At 39.8% G+C, this 12,284-nt stretch overlaps 1 protein-coding gene across 1 annotated transcript; it reads left to right on the forward strand.

Moving 5' to 3' along the window:
• Positions 1-729: 729 nt before the first annotated feature.
• Positions 730-11,073, forward strand: LOC102721530 (peptidyl-prolyl cis-trans isomerase PASTICCINO1). The gene is made up of 20 exons (XM_006650052.3): positions 730-994; positions 1,140-1,224; positions 2,111-2,180; positions 2,818-2,915; positions 3,077-3,199; positions 4,313-4,345; positions 4,939-4,997; positions 5,608-5,689; positions 6,220-6,375; positions 6,921-6,978; positions 7,715-7,863; positions 8,305-8,402; positions 8,477-8,546; positions 9,020-9,079; positions 9,542-9,598; positions 9,870-9,938; positions 10,119-10,196; positions 10,391-10,492; positions 10,601-10,672; positions 10,760-11,073. Exons 1-20 carry the CDS (start codon positions 909-911, stop codon positions 11,048-11,050), a joined length of 1,896 nt encoding a protein of 631 aa, XP_006650115.1. The 5' UTR covers positions 730-908; the 3' UTR covers positions 11,051-11,073.
• Positions 11,074-12,284: the final 1,211 nt, after the last annotated feature.

The following is a 12,284-nucleotide window of genomic DNA, read 5'->3' on the forward strand; positions in this document are numbered from 1 at the left end:
AACCTCGCTGGCTCGCCGCGTGCCGCCCCCCGCCCCGCCCCCGCCGGCCGGTGCCCGCGTCCTCTCCGGCTCTCCCTCTCCGCACGCCGCACGCCTACGGCCTGCCGCAACCCGCCGCCCACCATATTTTGGTGACGAATTCAGCCTAAATACGAAAATTTGGCTCATCTCATTACGTAAACGAATTTAGCCCATGAATAAAATAGGCCCACCATTTTTGTGGACGAATTGAGCCCATATAAGGAAATTCGGCCCATCTTGTTACTTAGACGAATTCAACCCATAAATCAAAGTCGGCCCATCTTGTTATGTAGGCGAATTAAGCCCACAAATGAAATTGGCCCACCATTTTTGGTGGACGAATTCAGCCCATAGATCGAAATTCGGCCTGTCTCGTTACTTAAATGAATTCAGCCATAAATAAAATTTGGCCCATCTCATTACGTTTGCATATTCAGCCCATAAATAAAATTGGCCCACCATTTTGTTTGGACGAATTCAGCCCATAGATCAAAATTCGGCACATCTAGTTACGGACGCGAATTCAGCCCATAATTGAAATTGGCCCAAGCAGAGACTGGTGGTACCAGTCAGCCCGGCCAGAATCTGGATGGTTGCTCGGCCCAGTTAAACCTCGCGGCCCAAGTCAAAACCGGCGGGTTCTCTCCTGCTCCTCCTCTTCGTCTTGACTTTGGCCACTCCGCCATTGACAGCGTTGACCAAGTCGTCGTCCTCTCCAACCTCCAAGCCTCCAGCCTAGCCTCGCCTAGGCCTACTCCCCCTACTACCGCAACTGCTCCACCTCCAAGCCTCCAACGCCATTAAGGCGCAACCACCATCGCGCCGGAGGCAGCAGGGACGCCGATCCCCTTCCCCCCACATCTCGACGCGGCGAGCGAGCTCCGGCCATGGCGCGCGCGGACGCCGACGACGGGGACCTGCCCCCGCCCCCCGCGAAGAAGAAGTCGCCCGCCGAGGAGGAGGCCGAGAAGAGGTAGGGGGACCCTCTCTGTTTCGCTCGTGGCATTGGAGCTTTGCCTGCCTCTGTTGATCCAGCAGGCGGAGCAGCAGAATTGAGTGGGAGGGGGAGCTCGCGGTCGGTCACTGAATCATGCCATGTCTCTGTTGTTGTGCCGCAGGAGGAAGAAGCTCACTCCTGGGAGCTTGATGAAAGGGCTTGTCCGCTCTGGTTCAGGCGACGCGACCCCAGCGGAGGGAGATCAGGTGAGAGCATTGGTCTCCTAGAGTTTGCGTTGCCTCGCTGTGCGATTGCCAATTTGTGCTTAAAAGGTTGCAAAACGGAACAGGTTTGTTCATCTCGGGCAAACTTAACATTCTTCAGCAGTGAAAGAGTCATATATTATGTTCTGCACATAATATTATGACATTGCCTGCAATTAAACGCATAGTTTTACGCTCCTTTTGAGTTTGTGTTTAGTATGTTATTGGAAGCAAGGAAAATTAAGTAGATTCAATTAAATAGTGAGCATCTAGCAGGCGTAGTAATCAACTAGTGGTACAATGACGCAAGACTGTTCTTATAGGCTGCAAGTTTTGATTTCCATAGTGTTCTGTGCCGGGTTTTAAAATGAATTTTCCAGTGAGAACTATTTCGTGTTCTATATTAATCATAGTACAAAAATTGGTGTTCTCATGAAGTATTTTTCCATGATGCTTATCTGCCTACACATACCCTATGTGTTGAGATTCTAAGTGGCTCTATCTGCCTGCAATCAAAAGTTGCACTTGTTCAATACAAATGGGTCAATTTGAACTGACTGTACATGAATAAGCTTCTCATTTCAGAAGTATGAAAGTTGACCATTGTAGTAACTACACTTCTAATGTGTCATTTCCTCTGGGAGTGGCTCACCAAGCACTATCTGGATCATTGTTTTGCTTATGATTTTTCTAAAATGACGATCCCATTGTTTCAAGTTTTGAGATGATGTGGAACCGGCAATATGACCTTCCTGATACTGCACTGTTGTCTAACCCTCAATATCTATCTTGACCTTTCATTGGGAGATATATGACTTCATCTATAACCTATAGGGACCTCAGGGGCCTCTAGGTGGTCATGTTTTTGCTCATTCAAATCGTTTTGCAGGTTGTACTTCATTGCACCACTCGAGCAATGGATGGTATCATTGTGAATTCTACAAGAAGGGAGCACGGAGGTGATTATCAACTTCTTTTCCGCTCTTTTGTCTGTGAAGTCCTTACTTGGTGTATATTTTGTTTCTGAACGCCAATATGTGATGAGGTGGTTTCTGACTTGATAAATTTGCATCTGCTTTAGGCGTGTATCCATAATGAGCAGATAGTGGTTAAATGTTCACAAGTTCTCAATATCTAAGAATATATTGATTCTTACACTGTATATCTATGTATGCTAGTATCCTAATTAGTGCTTGTAATCAGGGATGGGGCGTAGGTTGGGGTAACTGGGATAAGGCTCTCCCTAGTCTTTGAACTACTTCCTTTAGTACTAATGAATATGTAAAATTGAACACGCGCATCCACCTGGTTCATTCTAGATCCACTGTCTGCTCGTTCTCTGTAACTGGCACAATTGTCTTAATAGTTCATACTAGCCTACTAGCAAGGCCATTCATGGATGGTTCATCCTGTTGGCAGAATGGAAAAGCTGAAGAACATTTATTTTTTGCTTGCCAATCATGCCAAGAAATTTTCAGGAATATTGTTATCTTTCAACTGATTGTTGCATGAATTTATCAGTACACTTTCTGAGCAATATTATTGGTCCATTTGTATCAGTAATCTAAACCATCCTCTATTTTGCTATTACAATAGGTAAAGGGGTCCCACTCAGGTTTGTCTTGGGGAAGAGCAAAATGATCCTTGGCTTTGCTGAAGGCTTTCCAACAATGCTGAAGGGTGAAATTGCGATGGTATTTCTATAGAACATCTAGTTTAAACCAGTTAATCAAAAGAATAAATACTTTCTATGAACCATTACTCTTCTTTTGGGTGCAATAATGAAAAATTCACAGGTCATAATACAAAAACATTTAGAAATTATCACTCTCCCTCTAATAGTTTCTTTGTGCAGTTCAAAATGAAGCCTCAGATACACTATGCAGAGGAGGATTGTCCAGTTACAGCTCCAGATGGCTTCCCAAAAGATGATGAACTTCAATTTGAGATCGAGATGTTGGATTTCTTCAAAGCCAAGGTTAGTCTTGTTAAATAATGTCATCAGTGTGACTTAAATCCTTGAACTGCTGTATATTTCAGAACTGTTCACTGCAAGCTATTAGGACAGATTCTCATGAGAATTTATTTCATTCTGAACAATTTATTTTTGGTATAATATGGTTTCTAGAATATTACCCAATTTATGTTTGATCTTGTGTCCAAGATAGCATGCTTACTGCATCTATTGCTATATTACATCGAGTGACTGTATCACCTTGATATAATCATCTGAGATCATAAAAGCTTCCTTTATCTAAAAGAATTGCTGTGCGCTATGAAGTATTTCATATTTCACTTCATTACCCAAACAATACTCGTGGTTCTGATTCTTTAGCATCTATACTGCTGTTCTGGAATATGTCTCTTCAAGCACAGCGATACTCTGATGCATACACATAAAAATGTTTGGTAACAATATTGATTATATTTCTTTTTTGTAAATAATATTCATCTAGCATTGTGCCAGCTTTGTTGTGATGTATCTCAGATTATACCATAAGTTTAAAGCCTAAACTGCAAAAAAGCAAAATGTATCCTCGCATAAACAGGGTGGCATAATAATTCCTATCAAATCAACCCAAAACTGTGTGTGCACATGTCCTTAGAATGCAATTATTTAAAGGTCCTACAGGTAACACATACATCCCTATGTGGATCCGTCCACAAAGGATCTTTTCAAGTGAAGGGCTCACAGTGTAGAGCATACCAACTCCAACCAAAAACTTTCGAATAGTAGAAAGATTCTTACTGCATCTATCATGACACTTATTTGAGGTATTGAGCCATGCAAACATGCATTTTAGTTGTTTAAGCATTACATTAGTTGCTTTGCTTAAGTTTCGTTTGCCAGTTAGGCCTCGTTTGGATGGACCTCAATCCCAACCATTCATGTGTATATACCAGGAAATTTAATTAAACAACAGACCATACGCCTGGATAGGCCAGGCCGAATGAGACCTTAGGAGATCCCTTGATTGGCATTTACTGTCACTTTCCCTTTTTTTTGCTGCATTTTTGCTAACGAGCAACATGAAGTGTTTTCTTTTCTATTGTGCTGCATTTTACTAACTTTTTTTACCTTCTCTATCAGATTGTGGCTGAGGATTTAGGGGTTGTAAAGAAGGTAAACAGCCATGATGTATTGATTGTATTCATTGCTGCATTCATGTTTACTTCTAATTTCTAGAACTTTGAAAATACTGAATTTTTCCTAACCTGTACAGCTTTAAGGTGTTGTCGTCTTTCAAATAGCGCTCGTGAACTACAAAGCTAGTAGCACAAATAGATCATACACTTTCAAGAACTTGTATACTAAGCATTCATTCAAATGGATCTCAAATAAATATACTGTACATTCTGAACTTAAAAAAGACAAATAAAAATAATTCTTGATGAATAATTCACATTGGATCAAATAGACACCTGCATACACACATGGCTGATCTCCGATGCAGTCCTCCCCACAATGTCCTATTAATGACACATGCATATATTTATCAACAAAAGGTATTTAATGTGAAGGGGATGGGTTTGTTGCATACTGTCAGAACCACCAATTTCTTCTTTTAAAGATGTGAAGATCTTTTGAAATGTGACCAATGTTATTTGACTCCAGTGTAGATTTTTTTTATGGGTTTTGCAATTAGTCAAGTAGAATTGATGATTCAGCAATTAGTCAAGTAGAATGGATGATTCATTGTTACTTTTATGTGACAGATAGTTGATGAAGGCAAGGGGTGGGAAACACCTAGGGAACCATATGAAGTGACAACACGGTAAATCACCTTCTAAATCTACTTGATGTCAGTTATGATCCATGCTTGGACAGTAACTATGTATCCATGCTTGGATAGTAACTATGTATCAAATTTCTTTGTGGAAACTGCTTTATCTTGGTGCCTGGAAATACTTGGCATAATTGCCTGATGTATGTTGGATATCTTGCAATTCAAATGGGATAATTATGTACTTATGTTTCAATTTAAAAACATATAGTCTTAATTTGCATAGAAAAAAAAAGGGTGATGTGGAGTTGCAATTTGCAATGTTACATTTGGTAGTATCTCTTACACAAGTCAGTACTGAAGATAAAAATATGTTTATTTTAAGATCTCATGACTAAATTACCCTTTCCTCAGACAATTCTCTGATGTGACACATGCAAATGGATTTATTTGACACTTATCAGTAGGCATGCCATGCTTCTTGTACTTACACTGCTTTCTTGTATTTCTCTGTTAGAATTGCTAATTCCTATTTACATGGTACAGCAGCCTGATCAAATGTTTATATATCTAACTATTTAAGCTATGATGGTACTAATCGTTGCCTTTTTCTTTTGAAGATTAACTTAATTAGGAAACCTTTTTTGTCTGCCATTTCCAGGATAATTGCAAGAACAGCAGATGGCAAAGAACTTCTCCCCAGTAAAGAAGAACCCTATTTCTTTACTCTTGGTAAATCTCAGGTCAGTGAAATTCTTGTTGCACTTACATGTAAATATGTACTAGGGACATAAAAGTCTAGTATATGATATGCCTCTTGAAATTCTTCTGCTGTGAAAAATGCTCATCTGAGATCAGTGATGTTCTTTTTGCATAAATAGCGATACTTAAAGAAAAACATTGTGCTCACTGGCCTAGCTGTATCATCCATCTGAGGCTCCTTCCAAGGATTATTTTTCTACAGCGATTTGACTGTATTAGTTGGACACTTGGGGCTCATCCCATACTTGCACTTCTCAATACTGATGTGCTATATGACTTATGTCTGGTAGATTTTCACTTAATGTTTATTCTCTACATTAACTAACTGCGAGTGGTATTAGTTTACAATATGTAAATTGTAATGTCATCTGTCTTATCCCAATACGATGCATGTTTTACACAGAGTTGTTAAAAGGCACGGAAAGCTTGTGTGATTTATGTTGTTTTATAGTAATTCATTTTTCCTAACTTCTGTGTCCCCTGAAATACTCTTTTTGCTGTTTTAGTGTAGGTACCTAAAGGGCTTGAAATGGGAATCGGGACAATGGCACGTGAGGAAAAGGCAATTATTTATGTTACCAGTGACTATTTGACAAATTCTCCTTTAATGCAACTTGAAGGCCTCGAAGAAGTTCATTTTGAAGTTGAATTGGTTCAGTTTGTTCAGGTATAGTCATAACAAGCTATTTTGTGCTTAATGCTCGTTATCTACTTATAAAATCTGCTAGGGGTTTTCTATGGCACGGATGGTCTCCCTGTACTTTACTGAGGCAATATACTGATATTCTTCATGATGACGATGGAGTCATTATGGCCATACTTTCTGTCGTTGCCATATTGTATTATAACGTTGTTCTAAGTCATCATCACTAGAGCTGGACATTACCCTCTAAATGTCCAGCTAACCTGATCAATTGTGTATAAAGGCCACTAACCCCATCTAACACTTCTATCAAAGCCGTTTAGTTGTTTGAAGGTTGGGTTACAATTTACAACAGGCTAGCTGCTGACCAGTAAACTCCAAGAAGCTGCCATCGAATATTTCTACAATGCTTTTCTCAACGTTTTCTCTCTATAGCTCATTCCATATTTTTGGAGTACTAAACACTATTTCATTTTATTACAATTATCACTTCACCACTGCAAAATAAGATTTTTTTATTTATTTTTTTCATTCAAAACCACATTAACAGTTGTGTGATATACTGATAGGTGAGGGATATGCTTGGTGATGGCCGCCTCATAAAACGACGTGTAGTTGATGGAAAAGGTAGGATTGCATGTTCATACTGGTTTATACTCATCTGTCCCAAATATATCTACTTTTGGCATTCAAAATTTGTCCCAAAATAGAACAACTTCTTCACCTACATTCTTTTCTCAACCAATTACAACCTTCCATCATTCAATTTCTCCACTTGTCTCAACCTATCACAGTCTTCCCCCATTTAATTCCACCTACTTTCTTAATACTCTTGTCCAACTCTAAAACTTATATTTTGGACAGAGGTAGTAGTTTTTTTTTTCTTAGGTTGAAAGTTTTCGTATGTTCGTGGCACTCACCTTGATATTATAACAGAAATTATCTTTCATAAAGATTAACTAGAAATGTTGCTTTCTTTCAGATGCATTCACATAATGACTAGTGATTACTGAAATGTGTTGACTACTTTTCATTTTGGTCCTTGTGATACTTGTGTTGGATACAAGTTAACTTTTATTTCTTTAATATTTACCTGGAACAGATTTTTCAAACTTTTACTTTTATTATCAGAAAAGCTAATTAGTACAGAATTAAATGATAAAGGGAGGAGGAAATGATGATGACAACAAAGTTTCTAGATAGTGAATACCTGCTCTATTGTTACTTTAAGAACATTTTTTTCTACTTCCTAGTCTCCCCTTTTGTGAATAAGTTACAAATGGTATCATTTTATGCTTGATAAGGCACATGTTTTTATTCCATCATGTGATGTGCTTGATGTTTTGTTCCTCTAAAATATCAGGTGAATTTCCTATGGATTGTCCTCTTCATGACAGCTTGCTAAGAGTGCATTATAAAGGGATGTTGCTTGATGAAACGAAGTCAATATTTTATGATACACGAGTTGATAATCACGGTGAACCATTGGAATTCTGTTCTGGAGAAGGCCTGGTAAATTGTTGCTTAAATCTTTGTCACTGCTATGATTAACTTCATCAATTCATGATGTAACTTAAAAGCTGATTGTTATGTTTCTGGAACATCATTCTCCTACCGCTCCCAGAGTTTAGAAACTTAAAAGTTTCCTAGTCAACCTGCATTAAAAAAAAAGGCAACTTAAACAAACTTAAAGATAGATGAACAAGTATTACTTTACACTCAAATATTGTACGCAGTGACTTAATTAGTAACGATAACTCCCAGCAGGGTTTCAGGGATTCACTACCTTGATGGTTCTATGCTTCTATATACATATTTTCCTCTGAGAAAAGGGAGAGAATCATGGCTTTGCTAGTGTTCTATGCCTATATGCACCTCATTACATATCTCTAGTGTTCCTGTATATTTCTTATACTTCATATTAAACAAGAGCACCTTTGAATATTTTCATAGGTTCCTGAAGGATTTGAAATGTGCGTTCGACTAATGCTTCCTGGTGAAAAATCTATTGTGACCTGCCCTCCAGATTTTGCATATGATAAATTCCCAAGGTTGTATGTGGCTTTATATTAGATTTCTTTTATTGTAACATCGCGTGCTGAATAATCTGATATGGTTTCAACAGGCCAGCAAATGTTCCTGAAGGAGCCCATGTTCAATGGGAAATTGAACTGCTTGGATTTGAAATGCCCAAGGTAATGACTGACAAACCTTTCTGTATTTCCATGTTGCTTGCGCAGTGTTAAAAATTAGAATGTTTGTGATTATATTCCTACGCTCTGTTGTGGGGAGCGCATGGGATTAGAAGTAGCCGTTAGTATTTTCAATGCACAATCAGTTCTGCTTATCATTGTTTACATTCAGTTTGAATGTTTTCCTAATATTTGTGAGGTTATCGCTGTTTCTCGTAATCCGTTACTGCTTCTAGCTTTTTTAAAAACATAGAACCTTCATTATGTTTTTCATGAATTGAACAGCAAAAGAAGTAAATGCTACTTGTCATTCTGAATATTTATCTGCTCTAGATGGGGACCCCTTGTCTTGCCTGGCTCAACACTAACGTTCATTTATGGCTTATGATTATACTATATATTTTTCCCTTTCATTATTTTTATCATTAAGTTTTTTTCTGACCAATCTTCTCACCCTTCATATAATACAAATGTAGGATTGGACTGGCTTCACCTTCCAAGAAATCATGGATGATGCAGAAAAAATAAAAAGCACGGTATAGCGATTAATATTGTTGAGTGCATCATTACATTATTTTGTCACTTAGTATCTCCCTGGGGCCTGGGCCTATCATGGATGCATTTTTGTAGAAGACCAATACAGAAACTGTTGAGATATCATTAATTTAAAAATATAAAACTACCTTATCTGTGTTCTATGTGCGCAAACTGTTCACTGTTTTTTGAATGCTTTGTAGCAATACATATTTAAGAAATTGCAAGTGTATTTGTCATCCTCAAAATGACCAATTGTTTAGTATGATCATATCGAAACCGAGTTCCCATTAGGCCAAAAGCTTAGGTCTAATTTTCTGGTGGTTTGCATCTTGCTAGTTGTTACAGCCCACTCCGGAATTGTGATCTGCTACTAAATATCCATGCCCATTGTTTTCACGTGACCCTTTATTTTGTGTATTTTTTTCACTAATAATTAGCTCTAAACTGAAGCCCTTTCTCAGGGTAATAGACTGTTTAAAGAAGGAAAGTTTGAGCTAGCAAAGGCGAAGTATGAAAAGGTATGCCCCTGACTTGACTCATCATTCATTATGCGATAAAGCTATTCATCATATATATTAAGGGAAATATCGGTATGTCTTTTCCGCTGTTATTAACTCTCCACACGGTACCAATTTGGCAGTCTATACTAATGAATTGTACTTTACACTTTCTTATAAAAGGGCATAAATATACATGGGCCCATGACTTCATTCTGTGAATTTTTGGGTGCATTCTTATTTTTGTGCAAGGGCATTGGTGAGATTTTTTTCTAACCTTCTATGCGTGCAGGTGCTTAGGGAGTATAATCATGTACATCCTCAAGATGATGAGGAGGGGAAAATCTTTGCTAATTCAAGGGTATGACAGCACTATTTAAGCTGCCCCCCCCCCCCCCAACAATAGCAGATACTTTTGATACTTGATTAGAGCATTTCTTTGATGCATTTGCCTCTGATTAGCACTGCAATTTCAACAACTGTTTCTGCCTTTTAAAGCATGCATTTACCTTAAATTTTTGTTTTCCTTTAACCCGTGCAGAGTTCTCTACATCTAAATGTAGCTGCTTGCTACCAGAAGATGGGCGAGCACAGAAAATCTATTGATACGTGTAACAAGGTATGTTTTCAAAATGAGCTTTGTACGCCCAAAGAATTTCCCTAGGTTTGTGTATCTCAAAGGGGGTGATGCATGCCTATACAAGTAGGGTGACTGATTTGTTTTGTTCACATTGTGCTACTTGGCATCTCCAGAGCATTGCCAAGTTATGAAAAGATGAATTGAGCAATTTATTCCATTTACTCTTTGATCAGGTGTTAGAAGCAAACCCTGCGCATGTGAAAGCTCTTTATCGCCGAGGAATGGCCTACATGTTATTGGGCGAATTTGATGACGCAAAGAAGGATTTTGAGAAGGTGGGTATCACTATACTTTGGTATCCTGATGATTCTTTTTTTTGGCGAGGTATTACGATTTAATGTTTGACCTCTACCTAAACCATTATCATCGCATCTCTTTATTAGATGATAGCTGTCGACAAGTCCTCAGAGCCTGATGCTACAGCTGCTCTGCTTAAACTTAAACAAACAATTCAGGTATGCAATATTACATCAGAAAGTGAGACCCTTCAGAGCTCTGAACCTGAGAATGGTTGAATGATATATTTTTTTTTCCAAAATCAGGAAACTGAAAAGAAGGCAAGGAAGCAGTTCAAAGGACTGTTCGACAAGAAGCCAGGAGAGATCTCCGAAGTGGGTGTAGTAGAGCCAGAGGTCAACAAGAACGCAAGCGACGCAGCAGCCTCTGGCGAGGCAGCGTCGATCGCCGACAGAGACGCGGATGCAAAGGCTATCCCACGGTCAGATTCAGAGTTGGCCTTCGAGGAAGAGAGGCCCGGGCTTCTGGGCCGCATGTGGCCCTCCGCGAGCCGGATCTTCTCCTCCCTCGGCCTCAACAGGTGCACAATTCTCTGAATCTGATGGCAACGGCATGCCACTACAATGTACAAACAGCAGAGCCAGAAAAGTCTCCCAACAACAGCAACAGCAAAAAAAAACGGTTTCGAGGTCCCTGACAGCCCTGTAACACATACACACGCAAAACTATCACCTGAATGGGGACCTATGTCTAAACTGTAGACGGGAGATAATCAGGTAACCGCCGAAATTTACATACCTTTTCTGAGAAGTAATTGAAAAAAATGGACTGGTTCAAAGCTTATTTTAAAAATAGACTATTTTGCTTCGCGTCACCTTTGAAGGGGCGCAGAGATCCTTCGTCTCTACGTCAAAACTCGGCGCGGGTCTTACCAACTAAGTGCGAGGCATGTAGCTGAGTTCCTCAGCGTCAATTCCTCCTGCGAGGAGATAAAGAACCTCCGTGTCATCGGCCATCGGGGTGGCATGGAACAAATGATCATTTTTTTGAAAATAGTTTTTAAACCGGTTAATTTTCATAATTTATTCTAGAAAATGTTAAATAGTAAAAAAAACAGAGGTAACCGATATAAGAGCAGTAATAACGAGGGGAGCACATGACATTGCCATCATGAGGAGATGCGCCATGCTTGTGATGATAAAGAATAAAAAAAAAAAAAACAAGGGTGGCAGTGACGGTGGCACCGCCACTTGCACCCGCGAGCGATGATGTGGGGGTGGCCCCTGCTCTAGCTCCTGGGCGTGGAGACTAGATCGTAGCAGCAGCAGTAGCAGTAGTAGGTGAGAATGAGACAGTCTTGCACCAGGTGGCATTTGATAGTGGCACACCAGGTTTCATTTCAATCCATGGCTGCCGTTGGTTCTTTCCGGCCATCTAGAACAACACGGTGGTGGCAGTGGCAACGCCGTGTCGGCTGGCCGGCCATCACCTAACCTAACACCTCTGATAACGATGGGGAATCAGGCTGAGGCGGAGGCCCGCCTGTCCGTAGTGGATTTGCAGGAGAAAAGAAATGGAATGCCAATGCAGCTGGGCCTGCTGCTGCTGCTGCTGCGGCTGCTGCTGGGATTCCTGTAGATTTGATCGTTTCATCGCTCTCTCTCCTTGTGTCGCTGGATTGGTGGTGGCTCAATAGGGCTGCAAATTGCCGGAGTCGGTAGCATAATTCGGGGATTTTTGTAAAAAAAAAAAGCATGTTTGAAAGGTTCGGTCGATCGGGAATTTCCGTGACCGTTTTCAACCCTAGGCTCGCTGCCTTCGTGCAGGTTA

This window comes from Oryza brachyantha, chromosome 3, assembly GCF_000231095.2.
Source record: "Oryza brachyantha chromosome 3, ObraRS2, whole genome shotgun sequence".
Lineage (NCBI taxonomy): Eukaryota > Viridiplantae > Streptophyta > Magnoliopsida > Poales > Poaceae > Oryza > Oryza brachyantha.

Coding starts and splice junctions, on each gene's coding strand:
- LOC102721530 (XM_006650052.3), top strand. CDS start 909: ATGGCGCGCGCGGACGCCGACGACGGGGACCTGCCCCCGCCCCCCGCG. Junction 995..1,139: donor GAGGAGGAGGCCGAGAAGAG/GTAGGGGGACCC, acceptor GTTGTGCCGCAG/GAGGAAGAAGCTCACTCCTG. Junction 10,493..10,600: donor CAAAGAAGGATTTTGAGAAG/GTGGGTATCACT, acceptor TCTCTTTATTAG/ATGATAGCTGTCGACAAGTC.